This window comes from Equus przewalskii, chromosome 19 (assembly GCF_037783145.1).
Source record: "Equus przewalskii isolate Varuska chromosome 19, EquPr2, whole genome shotgun sequence".
In the NCBI taxonomy this organism is placed as follows: domain Eukaryota; kingdom Metazoa; phylum Chordata; class Mammalia; order Perissodactyla; family Equidae; genus Equus; species Equus przewalskii.
This window is the reverse complement of record NC_091849.1, coordinates 19,485,561-19,506,638: the sequence shown is the minus strand read 5'-3', so window position 1 is coordinate 19,506,638 and position 21,078 is coordinate 19,485,561. Positions and strand designations below refer to the sequence as shown.

At 37.4% G+C, this 21,078-nt stretch overlaps 1 protein-coding gene across 12 annotated transcripts in view; it reads right to left on the bottom strand.

Annotated features, from left to right (window-relative positions):
• The window catches only part of CDKAL1 (CDK5 regulatory subunit associated protein 1 like 1), a 610,652-nt gene that overhangs the window by 420,198 nt on the left and 169,376 nt on the right, over positions 1-21,078 (bottom strand). For all 12 annotated transcript variants that reach the window (XM_008518334.2, XM_008518335.2, XM_070584147.1 and 9 more), the window contains one exon: positions 20,688-20,736. In XM_008518334.2, coding sequence (XP_008516556.1) covers positions 20,688-20,736 — 49 coding nt within the window. The remainder of the gene's footprint in view (positions 1-20,687; positions 20,737-21,078) is intronic.

Sequence of the window (21,078 nt, the reverse complement as noted above, 5' to 3'; positions counted from 1 at the left end):
TCACATAGCTGCCAAGTCCTCACATTGTAGCTTTTTTCTGACAACTGCCATTCTAAGGGATGTGTAGTGGTATATTATTGTGGTTTGAACGAATACGCATTTCCATAATGACTATATGATGTTGAACACCTTTCCATGTGATTATTAGCCATTTGTATGTCTTGTTTGGTAAAATGTTGTGATGGTCAATTTTATGTAACAACTTGATTGGGCCACAGGGTGCCCAGACATTTAGCCAAACATTATTTTGGGTGTGTCTGCGATTATGTTTCTGGATGAGTTGAGATTTGAATCAGTGACTGAGGAAAGCAGATTGCTCTCCCTAACATTAGTAGGCCTTATCCAGTCAATCAAAGGTCTGAATAGAATAAAATGGCTGAGTAAGACGTAACTCCTCCTGCCTGCCTATCGAGCTGGGTCACTGGCCTTTTCCAGCATTTGGACTCAGACTGAAATATCAGCTCTTCTTGGGTCTCATGCCTTCCCAGTTGCAGACCTGGAACTTACACTATCAGCTCCCCTGATTCTCAGGCCTTTGCGCTTGGACCGGAACTACACATCCGCTCTCCTGGGTCTTCAGCTTGTCAACAGCAGACAATGGGAATTCTCAGCCTCCTTCATGGTGTGAGCCAATATGTGATAATACATCTCTTTATATACACAGACACACCCCTTATTGGTTCTGTTTTTCTGGAGAACCCTCACTAACACAAATGTCCACATCAGTATTTTGCCAACATTTTAATTGGAGTATATGTCTTATTATTGAGTTGTAAGAATTCTTTATACACTCTGATTACAAGACCTTTATCAGATATATTATTTGTAAACATTTTCTCTCAGTCTGTGGCTTATAGTTTCACTTTCACAATGGTATCTTATAAAAAGCAAATGTTTCTTAATTTAATGAAATTAAATTTAACAGTTTTTTTCTTTTGGAGCTCTTGCTTTTGGTACCATATCTAAGAACTCTTTGCCTAGCTCAAGGACACAAAGATTTTGCCTACATTTTCTTCTAGAAGTTTTCATTTTAGCTCTTATAAATAGGTCTAGGATCTACTTTGTTACTTTTTGTATATAGTAAAGGTCTAAGTTCATTTTTTTACATATGGGATACTCAATTGTCCCAGTGCCATATCTTTTCCTTCCTTCTCCTTTGTGCTATTATTGTCACACATATTTATATAGTTGTATAAACCCAAAACTATAGTGCTATAATTGTTGTTTCATACAATTGTATGTTTTTTTAAAGAAGCGAAAAATATATATGATAGGGTACTTTATATTTTTACCCACATAATTACCACTTCTGGCACTCTTCATTTCCTGCTGGGAATTATCATTTGGTATCACTTCCTTTCTGCCTGAAGAAATTTCTTTAGTATTTCTTGTAAAGCAAATCTGATAGCAACAAAGGCTTTGTTTATTTGGAAATGTCTTCATTTTGCTTCATTTGTGAAGGATATTTTTGCTGGATATAGAATTCTTAGTTGACAGTTCTGTTCTTTGAGCACTGAATATATCAGTCAACTGTCTCTGACCTCTATTGCTTCTGCTGAGACATCAACTACTAATCTTACTGTTATTCTCCTGTACATAAAGTGTCATTTCTCTCCTATGCTGCCAAGATTTTCTCTTTCAACCATTTGACTGTGATGTGTTGTGGTGTGGATCTGTGTGACTTTCCTGTGTGGGATTAATTTAGATTTTTGGATGCATAAAGTAATGTTTTTCATCAAGTTTGGGAAGTTTTCATCCAGTACAGTTTTAAAACTTTTTTTTGGACTTTTTCTGTATCCTCTTATTCTGTGACTCCCATAACACACTTGTTGGTGAGCTAGATGCTATCCCACAAGTCTTTGCCACCCTTTTCATTTTTCTTCTGTTCTTCAGATGGCACAATTTCTCTCGGTCTACCCTCTATCTCAAATCTGCACCTGAAATCCTCTAATGAATGTTTCCTTTCAGTTACTCTACTTCTCAACTCCAGATTTCCTACTGGTGCTTTTTTATAATTTTTTTAAAATTTTCTACAAATACACTTTATTTTATTTATTTGAGGAAGATTAGCCCTGAGCTAACATCTGCTGCCAATCCTCCTCTTTTTGCTGAGGAAGACTGGCTCTGAGCTAACATCCATGCCCATCTTCCTCTACTTTATATGTGGGACCCCTACCACATGGCTTGCCAAGCAGTGCCATGTTCACACCTGGGATTCAACCTGGAGAACCCCAGGCCACCAAAGCAGAACATGCGAACTTAACTGCTGTGCCACCCACTGGCCTGGCCCCCTTTATTATAATTTTTATCTTTCTGTGATTTTATATTCAAGTCACTGTCATTCTTTCCTTAAATGCTTTTAACATGGTTTCACTTCGTTCTTTAAAGGCTTGTCTGCTAAATCTAACGTTATTGGTCACTCAAAGACAATTTGTAGTGACTGCTTTTTTTTCCTTTGAATATGATTATACTTGGTTTCTTTGCACATATCATAATATTTTCTTAAATACTGGAAATTTTAGGTTATATACTGTAGCAACTCTTAATTCAGATTTCTCCCCGAAGGTTGCAGTTTTTGTTTAGTAACTTACCTGGACTAAGTCCACAAAGTCTGACTCTCCACAATGAATGGTCATTGATCTCTCTTCTTAGTCCCCCCATCACCCCAGCCCCAAGCACAACTTCCCAGCAGTCAACTCTATATCTGCATAGCTTTTTGTTAAGTCAAAGACTGGTCACATATTCACTCAAACACCTTCAATCAGTAAGATTCCTACTATATGCTGACAGATCCATGCACGAGCCAGTGAGGGCATTCAAAGTTAGGGCCATTTTCAAGTCTGTCCCATCTTTTACTTTCTCTTGGGCTTTCCTGGGTCCTCTCTCATCTTCTCAGGATGTGCATGCAGGCTTCAGCAGGCAGATAAGTAGCGGTGGATTGGGCCCAATGCACTCTCCACTGTGCATGTGCACAACCTCCAGTCAACTTACAGTCTGTGAAAACTTATCAAGCATCCCACCTCTGTCTCACCTCCCAGAAGTCCCTGTTAAATCCATGGCTAGTCCGCACATCTACTATTCATGCCAAACAAGCCTGCAACTTCAAGTGGGTACAGGCACAGATCTTCCCTGTCACTTGCCATAAAAATCTGCACTTTAACTGACAGTTCTCTGAATCAACTGCGCTATCTTGGGAGTAGCAGTGATGCTGCTGGTTTTCACAGCCTGCTCTGCCCTGGTTGAACAACCTTGCCCACAGATCTGGGAAAGGAAAACGGGAAAAGCCCCAGGCACAAACACCACAGACCCACACTGTTCTTATCCAAAGTTCAGTTGTTTTCAAGAATAAACACTTTTCAGTTTGCTGAATGCTTTTAGTCAATTTCCAGAGTGCTGGAATGGTTTGTTTTGACCGTTTGTCCAGCTTGATTGTTGCTTGTGGGGAGATTTGTTGACCTCCTCACACAACCATGCCACAAACAAATCAAAGCCAACTTTTTAAAAGCAATTATTTAAATTAACTTCAAATACATAATTAATGCAAATATAAGATTCTAAGCAATTATATACGTTTCATCATTGCTCATTTCAGAAAATACACTGCTTAAATATCTCTTGTATAGACAGCTTTCCATGACCAGACGTAATAAAACCATCAGTCATAGCCTTTTCGCACTAATCACTTTAATAAGAAACATTAAGTACTTCACTCATTCTGGAAATTCTTGCTCTGCTGGAGAAACATAGCTAGAATCAAACAAGCATTTGGCATTCCAGATTCCACAGATTTTCAAGATAAGTTGAACTCTTCAATCAAAAGTCCAGTTAATGAAGAGGGGAGGAAGACTGGCACGATGACATAATAGTTCTCTGAGAAATGCCAAAAGTTCAATAATGACTATGCAAAGGCATGCTATTTTCATACTAGCATGAGACAAATTTCATTATGCCCTGCTGAGACTTCAGTAATATGCAGCTTGCACTAATAACATTTGATAAATTATTCATCTTCACTATCTACATGCAAATAAAGGAACGTATCTCTGCCTGATGATATAATGAGTTATTTTCCAATCCAATGATTCATTAAAGAGTAGCAGACCTAACAATAGCCTGGGTTTCTTTATTGGAAAATATAGTACACTAAAGACAAAGTAGGAAATAACATAAAAGTCCCTCATTATATCTGGCCAAAGATGAAAGGAAGGAAATTCAACCACAGAACAATCAGTTTTTAAAAAATGGACTAGCAGAATAAAACTTTTATTTGTTATATACCATCTTTTTTAAGAATCCTTTTGCAAACAGAATTGCTGTTTCAAATTAAATCTATAGACCACAGAATAAAAACACATTTTGCAAATCATTACCTACTATAAGAGCAGTTATCAATATTGTTACCATCTTAACAAACTGATATTTGACAGAATAAAGAATAAATCTGAAAAAGATGTCTTTAGGATGACAAGGAGAGGAAACAAGGACTTAGGAACAGGAAAACATGCTGAGGGAGTAAAGATGTGAAAGGTACAAAGGAAATTTTTGGAGCAAATTTATGCAAAAATGAACATGCTATACTTAGGAAGGGACCGTGAAGCAAGACCCACAATTACACACTCACGCACTGCTTCTTTGTTTGATCCCGCCTGGTTAGCCATCAATGCCTAGCACTGATGGAAAAGAGTGACTGCTCAATGAGTACTGACTTATTTTGTAACTACTGCAAGTTTCATCACTTTTCGCAGCTATACTGAAGAGAAACAGAGGTAAAAAAGAAATCAGGATACCAGCGTTCGAAAGAAAAATAGACTGAAAATATCAGTTTTTACATCATTTCAATCGCATGTAATAAGAAATTAAAGGAGGAAGTATTAATAGGAACAGATGGGAAGAATGATGCTTAGCGTGACCAGATCAACCGATGATAACATGAAATCACTGAGGAGAGAGTGATAAAGAAGTTAAATGATTAAAATAAGAGATACACAGTTTTAATACCCAGATGAAAAAGGAAGACTGCCTCCTATGTAGAATGGGACATACTCAAACATTATATTTCTGAGATCTTTTATCTTTTCCATTTTAAATGTAAATTTAAATCCTCCTCTAAATAATGGTCAAATGTGTCTCAGTGGGTTTACTAGCCATTTTTCATAAACATTTAAGTTGTTACTTACAAGTGTCACATAAAATTCAGGCCTGTTAAAAATCAAATTTAATTTTAAGCCTGAGGCTTTCAGCAGTTATTTATAAAACAGCTACAAAACCCTGATTTTGTGCTGGTTTTTACATTTGATCTAATCCACTGAAGAATATTACCAAACCATTTTATTAGCTAAAATTATTATATATCACAAAATTTTGAACTCAAAGGTAGTTTTTTAATATAATTCACTATTACATGCATATTTGTAAATTCACAATACTGAAACAACTATGTGAAAAAATAGCTACATTTTGTACAATAATTACTAAACTAGTTGAATCAATATTCGATTTTGTTTATGGGTCTTCAAGAGCAAAAAATCTTTTCCAAATCCCACAGTGTCAACTGCACTGAACATTACTAGAGCTGAGGGAAAACATCCCACCCATACATACTAGAAGCCCAGTCTGTCAACACGTCAGGAAGCCAATTACAATGATCATCCACAAATAGAAAAGAACCAACCTCTGGAATATAAGCAAATGTATTAACTGAGTGATAGAAACAGAACTACCTACAAAATATGTATTTATGAATCAAATTATGTTTCTACACACAAACCAATCTTCCCTCCTTTGGTTCTCAAAGCTAAAGCGGGTTGTACGAATAAGCATTCAGATATTATTACTTATCACAGAAGCACCAGTGATCTGGCAACTCAGACTCCTATTGTTTATTTTTTTTCCCCTTTAATTTCTTTTCGTTCTAAAGGCTCTATAAACAGCCAGACTTTCCTTCAATACTTTATTCATCCCACCTAATTTTAAAGGCCATTAATATGTGACCACCCACTTCCACCACCAACAGAGAGGCCTCATGCCAAGTTTTCTTGATCTCTTACTAACTGTTCTCACTTCACACAAATTCAGCACTATTAACTACACATTCAGAAGACCTGTCTGAACCCTAAGCTCTGGGTCTGCCTGCTGGAAAACTTCCTAGTAAAGCATTCCAACACCACGCCAGGGACAGAGGGTAGAAAACTGAAGTGAAAAGAAAAAGTAAATGTACTGCAGACATCAATTCTCACATAAGTAAACTTAGTCACATCAATATGAGTATTATTTAATATCAGAAAGGCATGCTCTGGGGCCAGCCTGGTAGAGTAGTGGTTAAGTTTGCACACTCTGCTTTGTTGGTGGAACCCCAAACTGGGGTTCGCCAGTTTGGATCCCCGGTGTGCACTTACACACTGCTTATCAAGCCATGCTGTGGCAGGCATCCCATATATAAATAGAGGAAGATGGACACAGATGTTAGCTCAGGGCCAATCTTCCTCAGCAAAAAGAGGAGGATTGGTGGCAGAGGTTAGCTCAGGGGAGGAAGGGGGGGGGAGAGGGGGAGACAGAGAGAGGGAGAGAGGGAGAGGGGGGAGAGGGGGAGGGAGACAGGGAGATAGGGAGACGGGAGGGGGGAAAGGGGGAGGGGGAAGGGAGAGAGGGGGAAAGGGAGTGAGGGAGAGAGGGAGGGGGAGAGGGAGGGGGAGAGAAGGAGGGAGAGGGAGGGAGGGAGAGGGAGGGAGAGGGAGGGGGAGAAAGAAAGGCATGCTCAATTTAATCTGTTTCTCTACAAAATGTTTTGAGTTATTGAATGGGTCCCATGACATAGTGGTTAAGTCTGGCATGCTCCTCTTTGGTGGCCCAGGTTCAAGGGTTCAAATCCCGGGTGTGGACCTACACCACTGTCAAGACATGCTGTGGTCGCGACTGGCACAGAAGTTAGCTCAGGCTAATCTTCCTGAACCAAAAAAAGAAGAATATTGGCAATAAATGTTAGCTCAGAGCAAATCTTCCTCATCAAAAAAAAAAAAAAAAAGTTTGGAGTTATTACTTGACATATCCCTCTCAGGCATTTTTAACTATTTAATTACAAAAAAGAAAAAACCCCAAAAATGTAGCCAAAAGCTTGTCTCTACTACATTTAGTGTCAATCTTCACATATAGGCACCTCTCAAGAAAGCGAGCATTCTCTGACATTCACACTAAACTGTGACCCTCTCTTGAAATACTTTCATTTAAGAAGAAGAAAGTAAAGTAAAACAAAGAAGTTGGGTTAAATGGAAGCAGCAGCTTTGTCATGAGTCTAGGTTGGAAAACTTTATACGAAATGCTAGGACTGACTCAAAAACACAAGATCATTAAATTCAAGCTCCAATTTCAGCAAGCATGAAGAATTTAAATGTTAACAAGAACAATGACACCTAGAAAAAGATATGAAAATAAGAAAAGAACGGTAAGAATCAATTATCCAAACAGAATTCAAAGCGCAAATCAAAGTGTAAGTAAAGAGAGCCTCCCAAGGTACTGATGGTACCAGCGAGCATTTCCAGAGTTTAGCAAACCATGAAGGAGCCAAGACCTTACCCAACAGGCAGGTGGGTTGGGAAGGAAGCTAAGATAAGGTCATAATACAAAGTTTAAATCCATGTATGGAAGATGGAAAGATGAAAACATTTGTTGGAATAGAACATTCTTAGGCAATTTTTTTCTTCTATTTGCATAGCATTGCTAGTACAACTAATAATGATAATTATTTTAAGGTCATCATAGTAAACAAAGGATACATATAACAAATAATCCACATAAGCAAAATGTCTTCCTACCTTAATAGAGGCATCTTCTGGGGGCAAAGCACCATAAGGATTTAATTTTAAGTTTAATTACATCTTTTGCAAGCGGATATACCTTTGATGACAGTGGCAGATTTGTGTGGTGCCAATTTATTTTTACCATCTAAATCAAGTGTGTATCAAAGCATTCAAAAGTCAAAGCAGTCCCATATCAGTAACTCCACATTAGTACCTCACCTTAAAAGAACTCTTTAGGTCACTGGCTGTCTTGCTACAATAGGCTCTCCTGAATTCTAAATTTCTTAAATAGCTCCAAGGCATTAGTGTTTACAGCAATAAAGCTATGTATGCTTCAGTTTCAGCATGTAAAGCATCCGTGGCAGCAATACAGAACTTAATCATTGCTCATGCTCAAACCTATATTCCACAAATTACTGCACCAGGCGATGAAAGGAGAGATGCATTCAAGCTGCTAGGAAACAAGAACAGTAAAATACAAGACATGAGGAAGTTGTAAGCTACATTCAACTTTTAAAAACTGAAGCTCAGGGGCCGGCCCAGTGGCACAGAAGTTAAGTTTGCACATTCCGCTTCAGCCGCCTGGGGTTTGCCAATTTGGATCCCAGGTGTGGATCTATGCACTGCTTGTCAAGCCATGCTGTCACAGGCATCCCACATATAAAATAGCCGAAGATAGGCATGGATGTTAGCTCAGGGCCAGTCCTCCTCAGCAAAAGAAAAAGAAGAAGAAGAAGATGATGATTGGCAGCAGATGTTAGCTCAGGGCTCATCTTCCTCGGAAAAAAAAACCCAAAAAACTGAAGCTCAAATTCTCACTTGCAATCACGAGTGAAAATTTCAAGTTTCCTCCTGCTACTATTTAACTCAAGCCACTATAAAGTGTCACAGAGGAGGGATAAGAAGCAGAGAAGGATGGACAGCTGTCTCATCTATGGAATTTAAAAAATACCTGTCTGTCCTTGCTGTGTTTCATTTCATCTCCAGTTATAAGTTGAACACATCTGTACAGTGGGTAGTATAAAGGCAATCTAAACAGGAGGAGGTTAGGAAAGGGGGCATCTGGAGCTTACTCACTGGCTTTAAATTCACAGTCTTAGTCCTCAACTCCTTATGATAGGTGTTATTACAATCCTTCCACAGAAATGGCAACAATGAAATGTTAAGTGTAGAAATGTAAGAAAAACAAAGAGGATGTACACATGCATTTATACGTTAATGCATATGCATAACTGAAACAAAAGTTCTACAATACCATAGATGAGCTTAAAAGATAAAGTATGAATGAAATATTATTTTATCAATATTTAAATACAACATAAACACTCCCAATATACACTCCCCCTCAAAAAAAATCTATCCTGTCCTAACTCACCACATTGACTTGTGCCCTAAAAGAACTTAAGGTCTCAAGGAAAACAGACTTCTAAATAAGCAATGGGCATGAAGTGTCAGAGATGGTCTGATCCATGTTTCCAGGAACAGTGGGAGAGCATGAGAGAGTGGTCAACTTTCCTAGGAAAGACCAGGGAAGGTTTCTAGTAGAGGCGACAAGGTAGTGTGGGAGGCTGAGCAAGCAAGACACAACTTACATACATGACTATATATATTTCACAGCACATTTGGACACAGTACTACTAACACAGCGAGCACAGTTCTTGGCTAGAATTCCTGCTTGTTGTTCATTTTCCAGGTCTTAAAACCAGCCTATCACTAAAATCAGATTTCACTGCAAAGATTTATTAAGACTTGGCATGAAGGAGCCACACTGTGAAGAACCACGCCTTCAAAAATGAAAACGTTCTAAATATAGTTTAAGAGGTAGAAATTATGTGGGCTTGGGATGCAATCTTAGCTCTAATCAAAAGACTGATCAAACATTATTTTTAAAACTTAATTTTAAGAAGTTACAATTAATTTGGTTATGAAATATTAAAGACTGAAAGTTATCTACATCAAAATCCTTCTGGTTAGTTTCCATACTTATCTGATCTAAATACAAAACTAGGATTTAGAACACAGGCCATATCCTTAAAAAATGCACAAAGATTTTCTTGACCTAACCCATTTGACAGTAAAAACCGTATAAAATGTGTTTCACATTAAAACCTTCAAAAATTACCCTTAAAAAACACACCCAAGAGAATTTTCTCTATAGAATCTCTTCTTCAGCTTTTTATTGGTTAGATTAGCTTTTTCTGGTTGCTTACAATTACCGAATACTTTTACTCAGTGATTTCCTAAGTTAAGCACCTTTTCGGCAACATAAGACTAAAATATTCTCTTCAGAACTTTTTAAAAAATATAACAAACCTTGATTAACTCCTTACAAAAAAAGTTTTTATGCTGGCACAAAATAAAATGGCAAGTAAAACTGAGAGGAAGGAGAGGAAAGAGACATGAAAGGAATAAAATGTGTAAGCAAGCGAGGCTACGAAAGGGAACGAGAAATGGGTGAGCAGTGACCTTAAACAATAGGCCTGAGAGAAGAAAATAATAATAAATGGGCCTCACTTTCTCACTTCCTTCCATTCAAGGTAAGCAGCTTAACAGAACTTAAAAGAACATGAAATTAGAGGACCAGGTTTCAAATTATAGTACCCTGCTTCCTAACTGTATAATCAGTAATGCCAGGGTTCCTGTGGAGTACAAATGAATCAACGTATACGAAAAAGGAAGCCACAAAGAGCTAGACAGAAGTTAATTACAGTCGCTACTATAATTAACGCGATTGTAATCCTATCAAGACCTATAGCGCTAATGACGTTTTAAAGCAAGGCAAGGAGATTTTCAAAACTTTCAAACACTATAAGTTAAAGGCAGATCCCATTTATTTTTAAAGCTCTGGAGGGCTAGGAAATAGGTCACAAATAATTGCATTGATAATAATCAAATTTGCAAATGATTTTTTAAATATATAAAATATATATATATTTTTTAAATGATTTTTTAAATATATAAAGTGGATTCAAGGTCACTCTACTAAATCAACTCACTTGCATTCTGATACAATTTCATAAACAGAGTGCCAGGAACCACACACGATGCTGGGTAAGTCTAAGCATATGTGCCCAGAGAACCATGGCTGTTTTCCTAACCCAGGACACCTGAGTCACATGATCCTTACTAGGCTCTAACACTGGCTCACAACGGCAGGAACCTAGGTTGAGGGCCACATGGCAAATTCTCCAACCCTCAGCTTCCCCAGGTTCTGATAAACCACTGCCAACTCCACCTCTGGCAAGGAGTCTCACAGTTACCATTCCTCCAGCAGCAAGCACCCTTGAGAATCACCACTCCAGGTCTGTTCTCATTTTACATTAAATCCTCTCAAGTCACATATTTTTCTCCACCAATCCCAGTCACCAAGACTAAAACAGCCTGTCTCAAGGTCCTGAAAATAATCATGCCCTAGGGTAGAAATGGAAGTAACTTCAAACAAGCATAAAACTCGTAAGCAACACTGGGAAGTACGCCACCCATCACCACCCAGGATGGCATTACCACTGAACGGAGTAAAGGCAAAGCAGTGGGAGAACTGTGCTTTCCTCAAGGCCCCCTTCACCGGAGAACACGGAGACAGCTGGAAGAAAAGGCATGCGACGTCCGCCACGAACTTCTTCAACTTCATAAGTCGGAAGGCATGAGGAAAGAAGTAGTAAAATCTGGCAGGTGCAGATTAGAATTTGCGAAAAAGCTAGTCACATTCTACTAACTTTTTGCTAGAGATCACTATCCAAAATGTCAACACCTCATTCTAATGACAAACTCTGAAACTCATTTCTACATTGCAGACTCAAAACATTCCGAGAATTTCCCAGTTGAAGGGATCTTCCATGCCATACAATTTACGAATCAGGAACCTAAGAACCAGTGAGGTTGTGTGGGTTGTTAAGACATTGTTAGCAGCACAACCAAGTGTTTCAACACAGCTCTTCATAGTCTTGATCCAGGATTCTCAGCCATCACAGCCCAGACTTCAGTGCAGCTTAAAGAAACGCTGCGTTTGAATTTTCAGAGTTACAATAAAGATTTAGTGTGTTAGACACCATCCTTTATAAAGACATTTCAATTACTATTTCTTTATTACTCAATAAAATATATGCTCTGCTATAAAACGGTAGTACTGATAAACTTCCACTTAAAAATCCATCCATAGTTGATATCCTAACTAGAGATTCTGCAAATGAGTTTTTTCCTCCTTCAAACTTATTAGTAAATGAAATTGGTATCTAGTCTCGCAGTCTCAGAAGTAATTGCTACATATATGCTGTACCCTTTGGAGAGTGTTACAGAATGAACTTTTAAAAGAAAAGATGTGCATCTCCAAACATTAGATACAAATGTTAAAATCAGTCAGGCATTCTTTCTCCATGCTGATTACTAACATTAGGTTTTCTAAGAGAGGTCAATGGCATCACCTAATAAACACCACCCTACAACTGTCTGATTAAGTAAATTTTTCTAATTGTCACACAAAATTTTTGAGTAAAAGAGAAAATCAGATTTAAATTTCTTCGCTACTCACATCCAAGCTATCAAATTGTTCTAGTTTGCCAGTTTTACACTTGGCTGTGATATATCATTTTACCGACCAAAAAATTTTTGTTTTTTAATAAATTTTTCAAGGATGATAATTTTTACGTATATTTTATTTTCCTACTGAAGTTTTAGATATTGCATCTCCCATATGACCTAGTTGCCACTTTATATCTCTATTTTTGGGGAACTCAGCTCTAAAGTACTAAAAGAGAATTACCAACACAATACAATTTACTATTGTGTTAAAAAAGTCAACCCGAAATAGAAAATACCGCAATTAACCTACAACTTCATCCTCTATTTGAAAAATGTAATGAAGCTGCTAGTATTTTCTCTAAGTTTATAGCCCCAACTATTCTCACTACATTTAACTAAACAAAAATAGCAGATTCTTTAAATGAAGACTAAAACTTTTCCAGATGCATAATAAAGCACATATAATATGCATGCAGAGTATAAAAGCAGTGTACCACATGCCAATTCTCTTAAGAGTTAGTTATAATAAGGAAAGAACATCATATGAAAAAAATTTCCTTTTTAAGTATATTAACTTTTTTAAAAACTACATTAATTTTCATGTTTTCTATGAGAGCCTCAAAACAGGATTAATTGATCTACTTGGCTTTTTATTTTTCTTTGTGAGGAAGACTGGCTCTGAGCTAACATCTGTGCCAATCTTCCTCTATTTTACGTGGGATGCCTCTAGAGCATAGCTTTATGAGCAGTGGTAGGCCCGCACCCAGGATCTGAACCTGCGAACCCTGAGCCATAGAAATGGATTGCGTAAACTTAACCACTACATCACTGGGCCAGTCCCTACTTAGCATTTTTTACTAAACAACAACTCCTATTAGATTAAATAGAAATTAGAAATTAGAATCTTGGGACTCAGAAATTGTTACATCTGAAAATACCAAATATCCGAAATAAAAATGATTAATATACAAACTTAAAATCAGGTTGTTCAAACTTTATAAACTGTTTTACATTAGCAATTTTCACAAAAGTCTAGACTACAATAACACATTTTTTGAGAATTCAACAATACTTATAGTCTCACTTTCATGCAATCTGCCAAGGCACTATCAAGAGTTAACATGTAAGCCCAATTTCACAGTAGGCAAGTCCTTGTTAATATTTAAACAAGGGAGGATGGGGCTACTTGACCAGACAAATCAGTGGGACCACTAACAGAAGGGTTGGGTCATGGGAAGCCTGAGAGGTTCAAGCTAAAAGTAATTTCCTTTCCTTGTTTTGAATAATCAAACCCAGTGAACCATTATAACAGTGTGTTACGTGAAAACTACAGTAAGATCATCAACCTAACAAACTATTCAACATCATGCTCCCTATCCCCACCCTGGATTGGAGAAATCAAAACTTAATGAAATATCCAAGTCTTCACATAAATAAATTCCATTAATAATAAAAGGTGGTTTCAAACCATGAGAAAACGCATCTTTGAATGGAAAAGGAAACATAAGTGAGGAACACACCTAAAGCAGTGTAATTAAATTTAAGACAAACCAAAAACATATAAAACAATTCTGAAGCCATCATAAAGCAGGAGAATCTACCTGGGGGACACATTCAAGCATTTACTTTAGTTTTAAAAGCTTTAATGACAGAGAAATATTGGATAAAAAAGTTACTTAATTACTTCTATTTTTTTTAAAACAGTAAACATGACGATTTATAATGTTTAAGGAAGACTCTTTCAAGAGAACCTACTGGATATTTTGTAGCAGATAAAACTGAGGTTACTCAGTATGTGTGGGGTTGGAAACAGGACTGATAATTTAGGTAATAAAGTTATAGAAATACAGACAAGACATGACACGGTGGTTTCTCTGAGAGACAGTTCTTTCCACCACTACTCCAAACCAGCCATGATGGAATAAAGTGATGCAGAAAATCAACTGAAAGTCCTGTGGTAGAACTTTGCTGTTTGGGACCATAAAGAAATTTGCCTATTCTCATTTCTAAAACTATTATGCTTTGTATCTATCTAAGAGAGAGACAATGAATAAAAAGAAATTCACTCTACAAATAACGTATACAGAAGTATAGAGGACAAATAAGTAAAATTAGAATGCTATTGTTAATTTGGGGAGAGAAAGGTGAAAGGATAGGAAAGGACATAAACTGATGCATTTCAGAAGACGGCAATATGCAATGGGTACCAAACTGTAATCACATATTAACATAGTACATAAACTTAAACAGGCTCATTGGAAAAACCTAAGTAAATAACAGCAATAAATTTCTGGCTTTTACTTATTAGAAGTTAGAAGTTATCACTTATTTAATTACACCACTGAGACTGGAAGTATTCCCAATATGTAAAATGAACACACAACTTTTCCCACTATATTTAGACTACAGTAACTGTATCAGAGATTACACATAATGAGAGGATGCATAAAAGTGTTCTTTCAAAAAAGCATATTTTGAAAATCAATAAAACTATTTTTTTGAAAAGCAAACATTGAGAAGGCAGATGTGTTTTTGTGGTCCCAGAGCTACCATGCGACACAGCCAAGCTCAATTCACTTAATTATTAAGTTTGAAAAACATCTTAAAGCAAATGTCCACTGGACTTTGTAGGGAGGTTACTCAGTCATTAACACTGAGAAAACTACACTTGATATAGTTCTGCCTTCCAGTCTCAATTTACAAAGAGTTTATACACTGAATTAGCATCAGATGCAAAGTACAGAATCTGACAGAGTGAAGATGAATAGCAATGTGTTAAGTAAGAAAGAGCCGTTTGGTGAACTACCCTGGGAATCTGGGCTGGTCTAATCCAAGATCGCATCAATTACCGAGAAGTTAGGGGAAACAGAAAATCAGTTAAACTTGCAGATTGTACCATAGTGGGAAAGTCTTGAATCACCAACACCGGAGGCATTTGGAATCACACTGAATGAAATACCAGCAAACATATTAATAACAATAGAGACCTCTTTTATTAGAGGTTTGCTGGGGAAGAAATATGACTTAATAGTAAAAACACTTTTCTAGTTTCAATAGGCAATATTTATTTGCGATCATTTGTCTTAAGTTACCCAATCAGACCATCTTTTACAAAGATAAGAATTTTTTAAGATTTTTTTGTTTAGAGGACTTCATGTACACATATCAGAAGGAACACAGACTTATATTTCCTTCAGAGCTTTCATACAAAAAACAAAAGGTTTTAAAGACCATGTAAACCAAGACAAAGGTACATTCGAGTATTTTTAAAAGAAAGAAATGAAGGTAAATTCTTTAAACACCACACTTCCTCCCTTAGAGTCAGTTACATATCTTGTTGAATTATCAAGATGATACAGAAGAAAATCCTAAATTCATTATAATCTGGTCTCTCCTAAAGCAAACACTCTAAATGGCTGGAATTTTCAGGCCACTATTGAAATAATGAGGATTCATTCAGAATAACTTGAAATTTTCCATTTTGTTCCAACCAGGACAGATACAAATGGAATATGCTTTGTACGTATGTTATGTATATTAATTACAATAGGTTTAAATCATTCAGCATCAATGTATCTTATTAACGTTTTTTAAAACATTACTTGGTATAATATAAGAAGCAACAAGAAGAATGCAAACAGGCTGTGGCAGAGGCTGTATGTTCAAACCTCTTTCAAGAAGACATACGAAGAGAGCCCAACAGGAATCAAACGTGGAAGTAAGACAGTTATGGAAAAGCCCTCTTGTCAGGCTGTCTTCCATCTGGCCCTTCTGGGCAGAGCCCTACTTCTCCACGGAGCATTTATCAATCAGGATCCCAGCAAAGCAGATGGCACACTGCATAACTGAAGAGATTTTAATAAAGGGACTATTTACTAAAGTTTGGCAAGGTTAAGAAAACTAACAAGAGACAATGCAATACTCTCAGGCTGCAACAATGGGGTGCTGTTTCCACCCCAGGCCTGAAAAAGCAAAGGAAGGGAACAGCTACAGGAACTCGGAAAACGAGATGAAGAGAGAGGGCCACTGAGAGAAGCTGTGGCCTTCGGGTGAGGGAAGGAACCAAGCCAGGATGAGCATGGAAAGAGGGAGTGAGAGAGGAGAACAAATACTCCTATCTCACACTCTAGTCACACCTCCAATCTCCAATTATCAAAACCCAACTAGACTAGACACCAGACAGCAAGGATTCTACTGACACAGTCTACAAGTCAGCCTCCATGGACACACATCAAGGTGGAGAAGGGTGGAGAATAGACCTGGAAGAGCAAACAGAACGTATCCACTTCTGCGCAGGACCCTAAGATGAATGCAAAGCAAAATGCAAATAATATACAAGAAACATCAAATAGCACAGTTGGCTGGAGCAAAAGGTATGTATGGAATTAAAGGAAGAAAAAGTGAAAATGATAGAATGGGGTAGAAGATAATTAAGATCACGCTAAGAAGTCACAAATTAATTTGGAAGGTAATAGGCAACCACTGAAGGTACACATGCAGGAGAATAAAATAATCCCATAACAGTAGCAGTGTATATAGCCAGATTGAAAGGAGAGTCACTGATAGTAAAGGTCAGGTAGATTATTCCAGCAGTTAGGCATTAAGGAGATAGTAAAAAATAAACATTAACATGAATTGATCTCCTATATGTCCAGGGTACCTCAAAAATCTTATCCGTTTAATCCTCTCCATTTTAAACTGAGAAAACTAAGCCTCAGAAAAGTAACTTGCTGAAAAAAACCAACAACTACTTAACTGCTACAAAGGCCACATTATTTCACTAACTTGTGCTGTCTAAATGAAGTATTGGCAATAGAAATAGAAAGCAAAGAATGTAAGTTCACTGTCAGGCCCAGATCTCACTAACCAGGAGATCTCAGACAAGTTACTTAACCCCTTCTTAACTCAGCTTCTTCATCTGCAAATTAAGGGCACCTATCAAAATTATTTCTTCCCTCTCTAAAATTTTCTTGTAGCATTACTAAGTAAGACTTAATTCATCAGACTTCCCACCCTCAAACCAATCTGTCAACGGACATCCCCATGAACTTCATCTTCAACTCATCTCTTGCTACAGATACTCACAATTAAACCCAATTGCAGTCTACCTAACAAATCCACTCAAGCTGAAACTCTTCAGTGAGAAGGCATCCCTAATTAACCCAACCTGGAAGTGACAGGCCTTCTGTGATACTGTGATATACATTCATGTGCTGCACAACATCGGTTTGATCAACAATAGACCACATATACTACGGTGGTCCCATAAGATTAGTTCCATATAGCCTAGGTGTATATTAGGCTATACCATCTAGGTTTGTGTCAGCATACCCCATGATATTTACACAATGACGAAATCACCTAACAATGCATTTCTCAGAAAATATCCCCACAGTTAAGCAACACATGACTATAATAAGAAATAGATATTTGATATTCATTTCCAGTTCCTGGTACAGAGCTCCTAAAACTCTTATAATTTCCTGAGTGATAGGAGGGAGAGGAGCATCTTTTCTAATTCATAATAAGCCCTTTTCAATCATATCTGAATTTATGCTAATAAGGTAACTCTTGGAGGATGGAGGTGTGTTGCCAGAGGAATCAACCATGTGATTAGAGGACTGGAACTTTCAGTCCCATCCCTCAACCTTCAGGGAGGGGAGAGGGGCTGGACAATAAATCCAATCACCAATGCCCAATAATTTAATCAATCATGCCTATGTAATGAAGTCTCCATAAAAACTCTAAATGATCGGGTCTGGAGAGCTTCCCGGCTGGTGAATGCATCAAATAGGTGTGCAGCGGTATCCCACTGTTGTTTAAATGTGCATTTCCCTGATGACACGTGATGTGGAGCACCTTTTCATATGCTTATCTGCCATCTGTATATCTTCTTTGGTGAGGTGTCTGATAAGGTATTTGACCCATTTTTTAACTGGGTTGTTTATTTTCTTACTGTTGAGTTTTAAGAGTTCTTTATATATTTTAGATAATAGTCTTTCTTCAGATATATTGTTTGCAAGTATTTTCTCCCAGTCTGTGGCTTGTCTTCTCATTCTCTTATAGTGTTATTTGCAAAGCATAAGTTTTTAATTTTACTCAAGTGCAGTTCATTAATTCTTTCTTTCATGGATCATGCCTTTAGTGTTGCATCTAAAAAGTCAACGCCATACACAAGGTCACCCAGATTTTCTCCTGTGTTATCTTCACTACCATTAATTATTAAAAAAAAAAAATTGTGGGGCCGGCTCTGTGGCTGAGTGGTCAAGTTCGCGCGATCTGCTGCGGCGGCCTAGGGTTCGGATCCTGGGCGCGGACATGGCACTGCTCGTCAGGCCACGTTGAGGCGGCGTCCCACATCCCACAACTAGAAGGACCTGCAACTAAGATATACAACTGTGTACGGGGGGGTTTGGGGAGATAAAGCAGGAAAAAAAAAAAAAAGATTGGCAACAGTTGTTAGCCCAGGTGTGAATCCTTAAAAAAAAAAAAAAAAGTTGCATGGCCAGTATGTGCCTGGTACTCAAGACAGAAGATAAATCAGCAACAACACCCTCAAGCATCCTGAAGCACTGTTGCTTTAAGAAGCTCAATTGAACAACCATCATGGCAGTTATTCTCCACTGGGAGAGAGCAGAGAAGTCAGAGTACACTGTGAATGAAGTCAAACTTCAGAGCACAGGCATTGGAGCCAGCCCGCCCGGACTCAAGTCCTTACTCTGCCACTCACTAGCTGTGCACTCCTGTGCCTCAACTTCCTCACCTGAAAAATGAGGAAAATATTCATACTCACTTCACTCCCAGTTGTAAGATTAAATTGTTGTAAAGATTAAATGACAATCCACGTGAGGAACTTAGCATAGTGCCTGTCAAGCTGTAAGTCCACAATAAACGCTAGTACTTTTTATTTTTGAGGACTATTAGCCCTGAGCTAACATCCGCCACCAATTCTCCTCTTTTTTTGCTGAAGAAGATTGACCCTGAGCTAACATCTGTGCCCAGCTTCCTCTATTTTATATGTGGGATGCCTGCCACAGCATGGCTTGATAAGTGGTGCGTAGGTCCGCACCCAGGATCCAAACCGGCAAACCCCGGGCCACTGAAGCAGAGTGCACGAACTTAACCACTGTGCCACTGGGCCAGGCCCAATGTTAGCACTTCTAGATTCTCTAAGAGGGGGTTGAGGTATAGTTTGAAACAATATTCAAAATTACCACGGTTATAAATTTCTAATCATGATATTTTATTCAATTTGGAATTTCAAAGAAAATTAAGGTATAGTCTATTTCTCATATTCTGTGGCCATCAAATAAATCAAAGATTGGAAATCCATGAATAACAACATGTGGAAGGTAGTAGATGTAAGTCAGTAGGAAAAGCATGTGGTTAAAAATCTCAATTTGGTGGAAGTAGTCTTTTTTGTAAAACATAAAATTCTCATTTATAACCAAATGGTTAAAATTTTAAGTGAGAACTTCAATTGTTTTAACTTAATATTTCAATATCATATTACTGCTTTCATTTGTACCACTCTAACAGAGGAAAAGTAGACTATAAATATTTAGAAACTAAACCACAGAATTAAGGATGGCTCCTTTCTCGACGACTTCAATACGAATCTGTTTTAAAGAACGCTGGCTGGCTAATGAAAGAAAGTATAATTCTATTTCCTAGCGTAACTACAAAAATCACATGTAGAAGAGGTTATCAAAATTGACTACAACTGGGGCTGGCCCCGTGGCCAAGTGGTTGGGTTCGTGCGCTCTGCTGCAGGTGGCCCGGTGTTTCGTTGGTTCGAATCCTGGGCGTGGACATGGCATCGCTCATCAAGCCACTCTGAGGAAGCGTCCCACATGCCATAGCTAGAAGGACCCACAACGAAGAATATACAACTATGTACTGGGGGGCTTTGGGAGAAAAAGGAAAAAAATAAAATTAAAAAAAAAAAATTGACTACAACTTTTAAAAGTACTTTAAAAAAAGATAACTTCAATTAATTATGTGATATGAAAACATGCAAATGTCATTTATATCTCAATAAAACTGCAAAAAATGCAAATAAAATCATTTCACTTTAAAATTGATTAAATTCTATCTTCCTGATCTGATATTTCAATTAAATCTACTTTACACAAAAATAAAAGTGAACTTAAAAAAAAAAAAAGACTATGACCTGAGGCATTTATAAGCCAATCAAATATATGCCTCCTATACTGGATTGGTCAATGCATGGAGTTGTCAAGGAAAAAAAATTTTATGAGTTTATATCTAAAACAATAACTTTCATAAAGATGCTAAATAAATGTTAACTAGATGGTATTTTCATAATATAGTTCAAACAATATATAGTCTGCTTATCTTACTTTCAACAATTACCTTTAATTGTTTCCTCCACCACTTCTACCACTCGATCTATCTGTTGAACCTAAAAAGAAAACAAACTGTTAGGCAAGCAATTTACATGGAGAAGAAATATTAATTTGTGTTTATTCTTCTGCTTGAGTCAATGTAACACATTTTCTAAGCACACAAAACAGGTTTTCTTTAATTAATGCATTTAGAGATACTATAAAAAATATTCAGTATTAACGTTTTGTGTTACAATAACATATGAAATGATCACTGTCCTGTCCTCTGATGATAACTGAAGAAATCCTATTACATTTAAATAAACTGCCTGGAGTTCTGCTAGGACAGCCTATCAACACAATCTAAACATGTCCTGAGACAGAAACTGAAGTTTAATTAAAACATGTCTCTTCACACA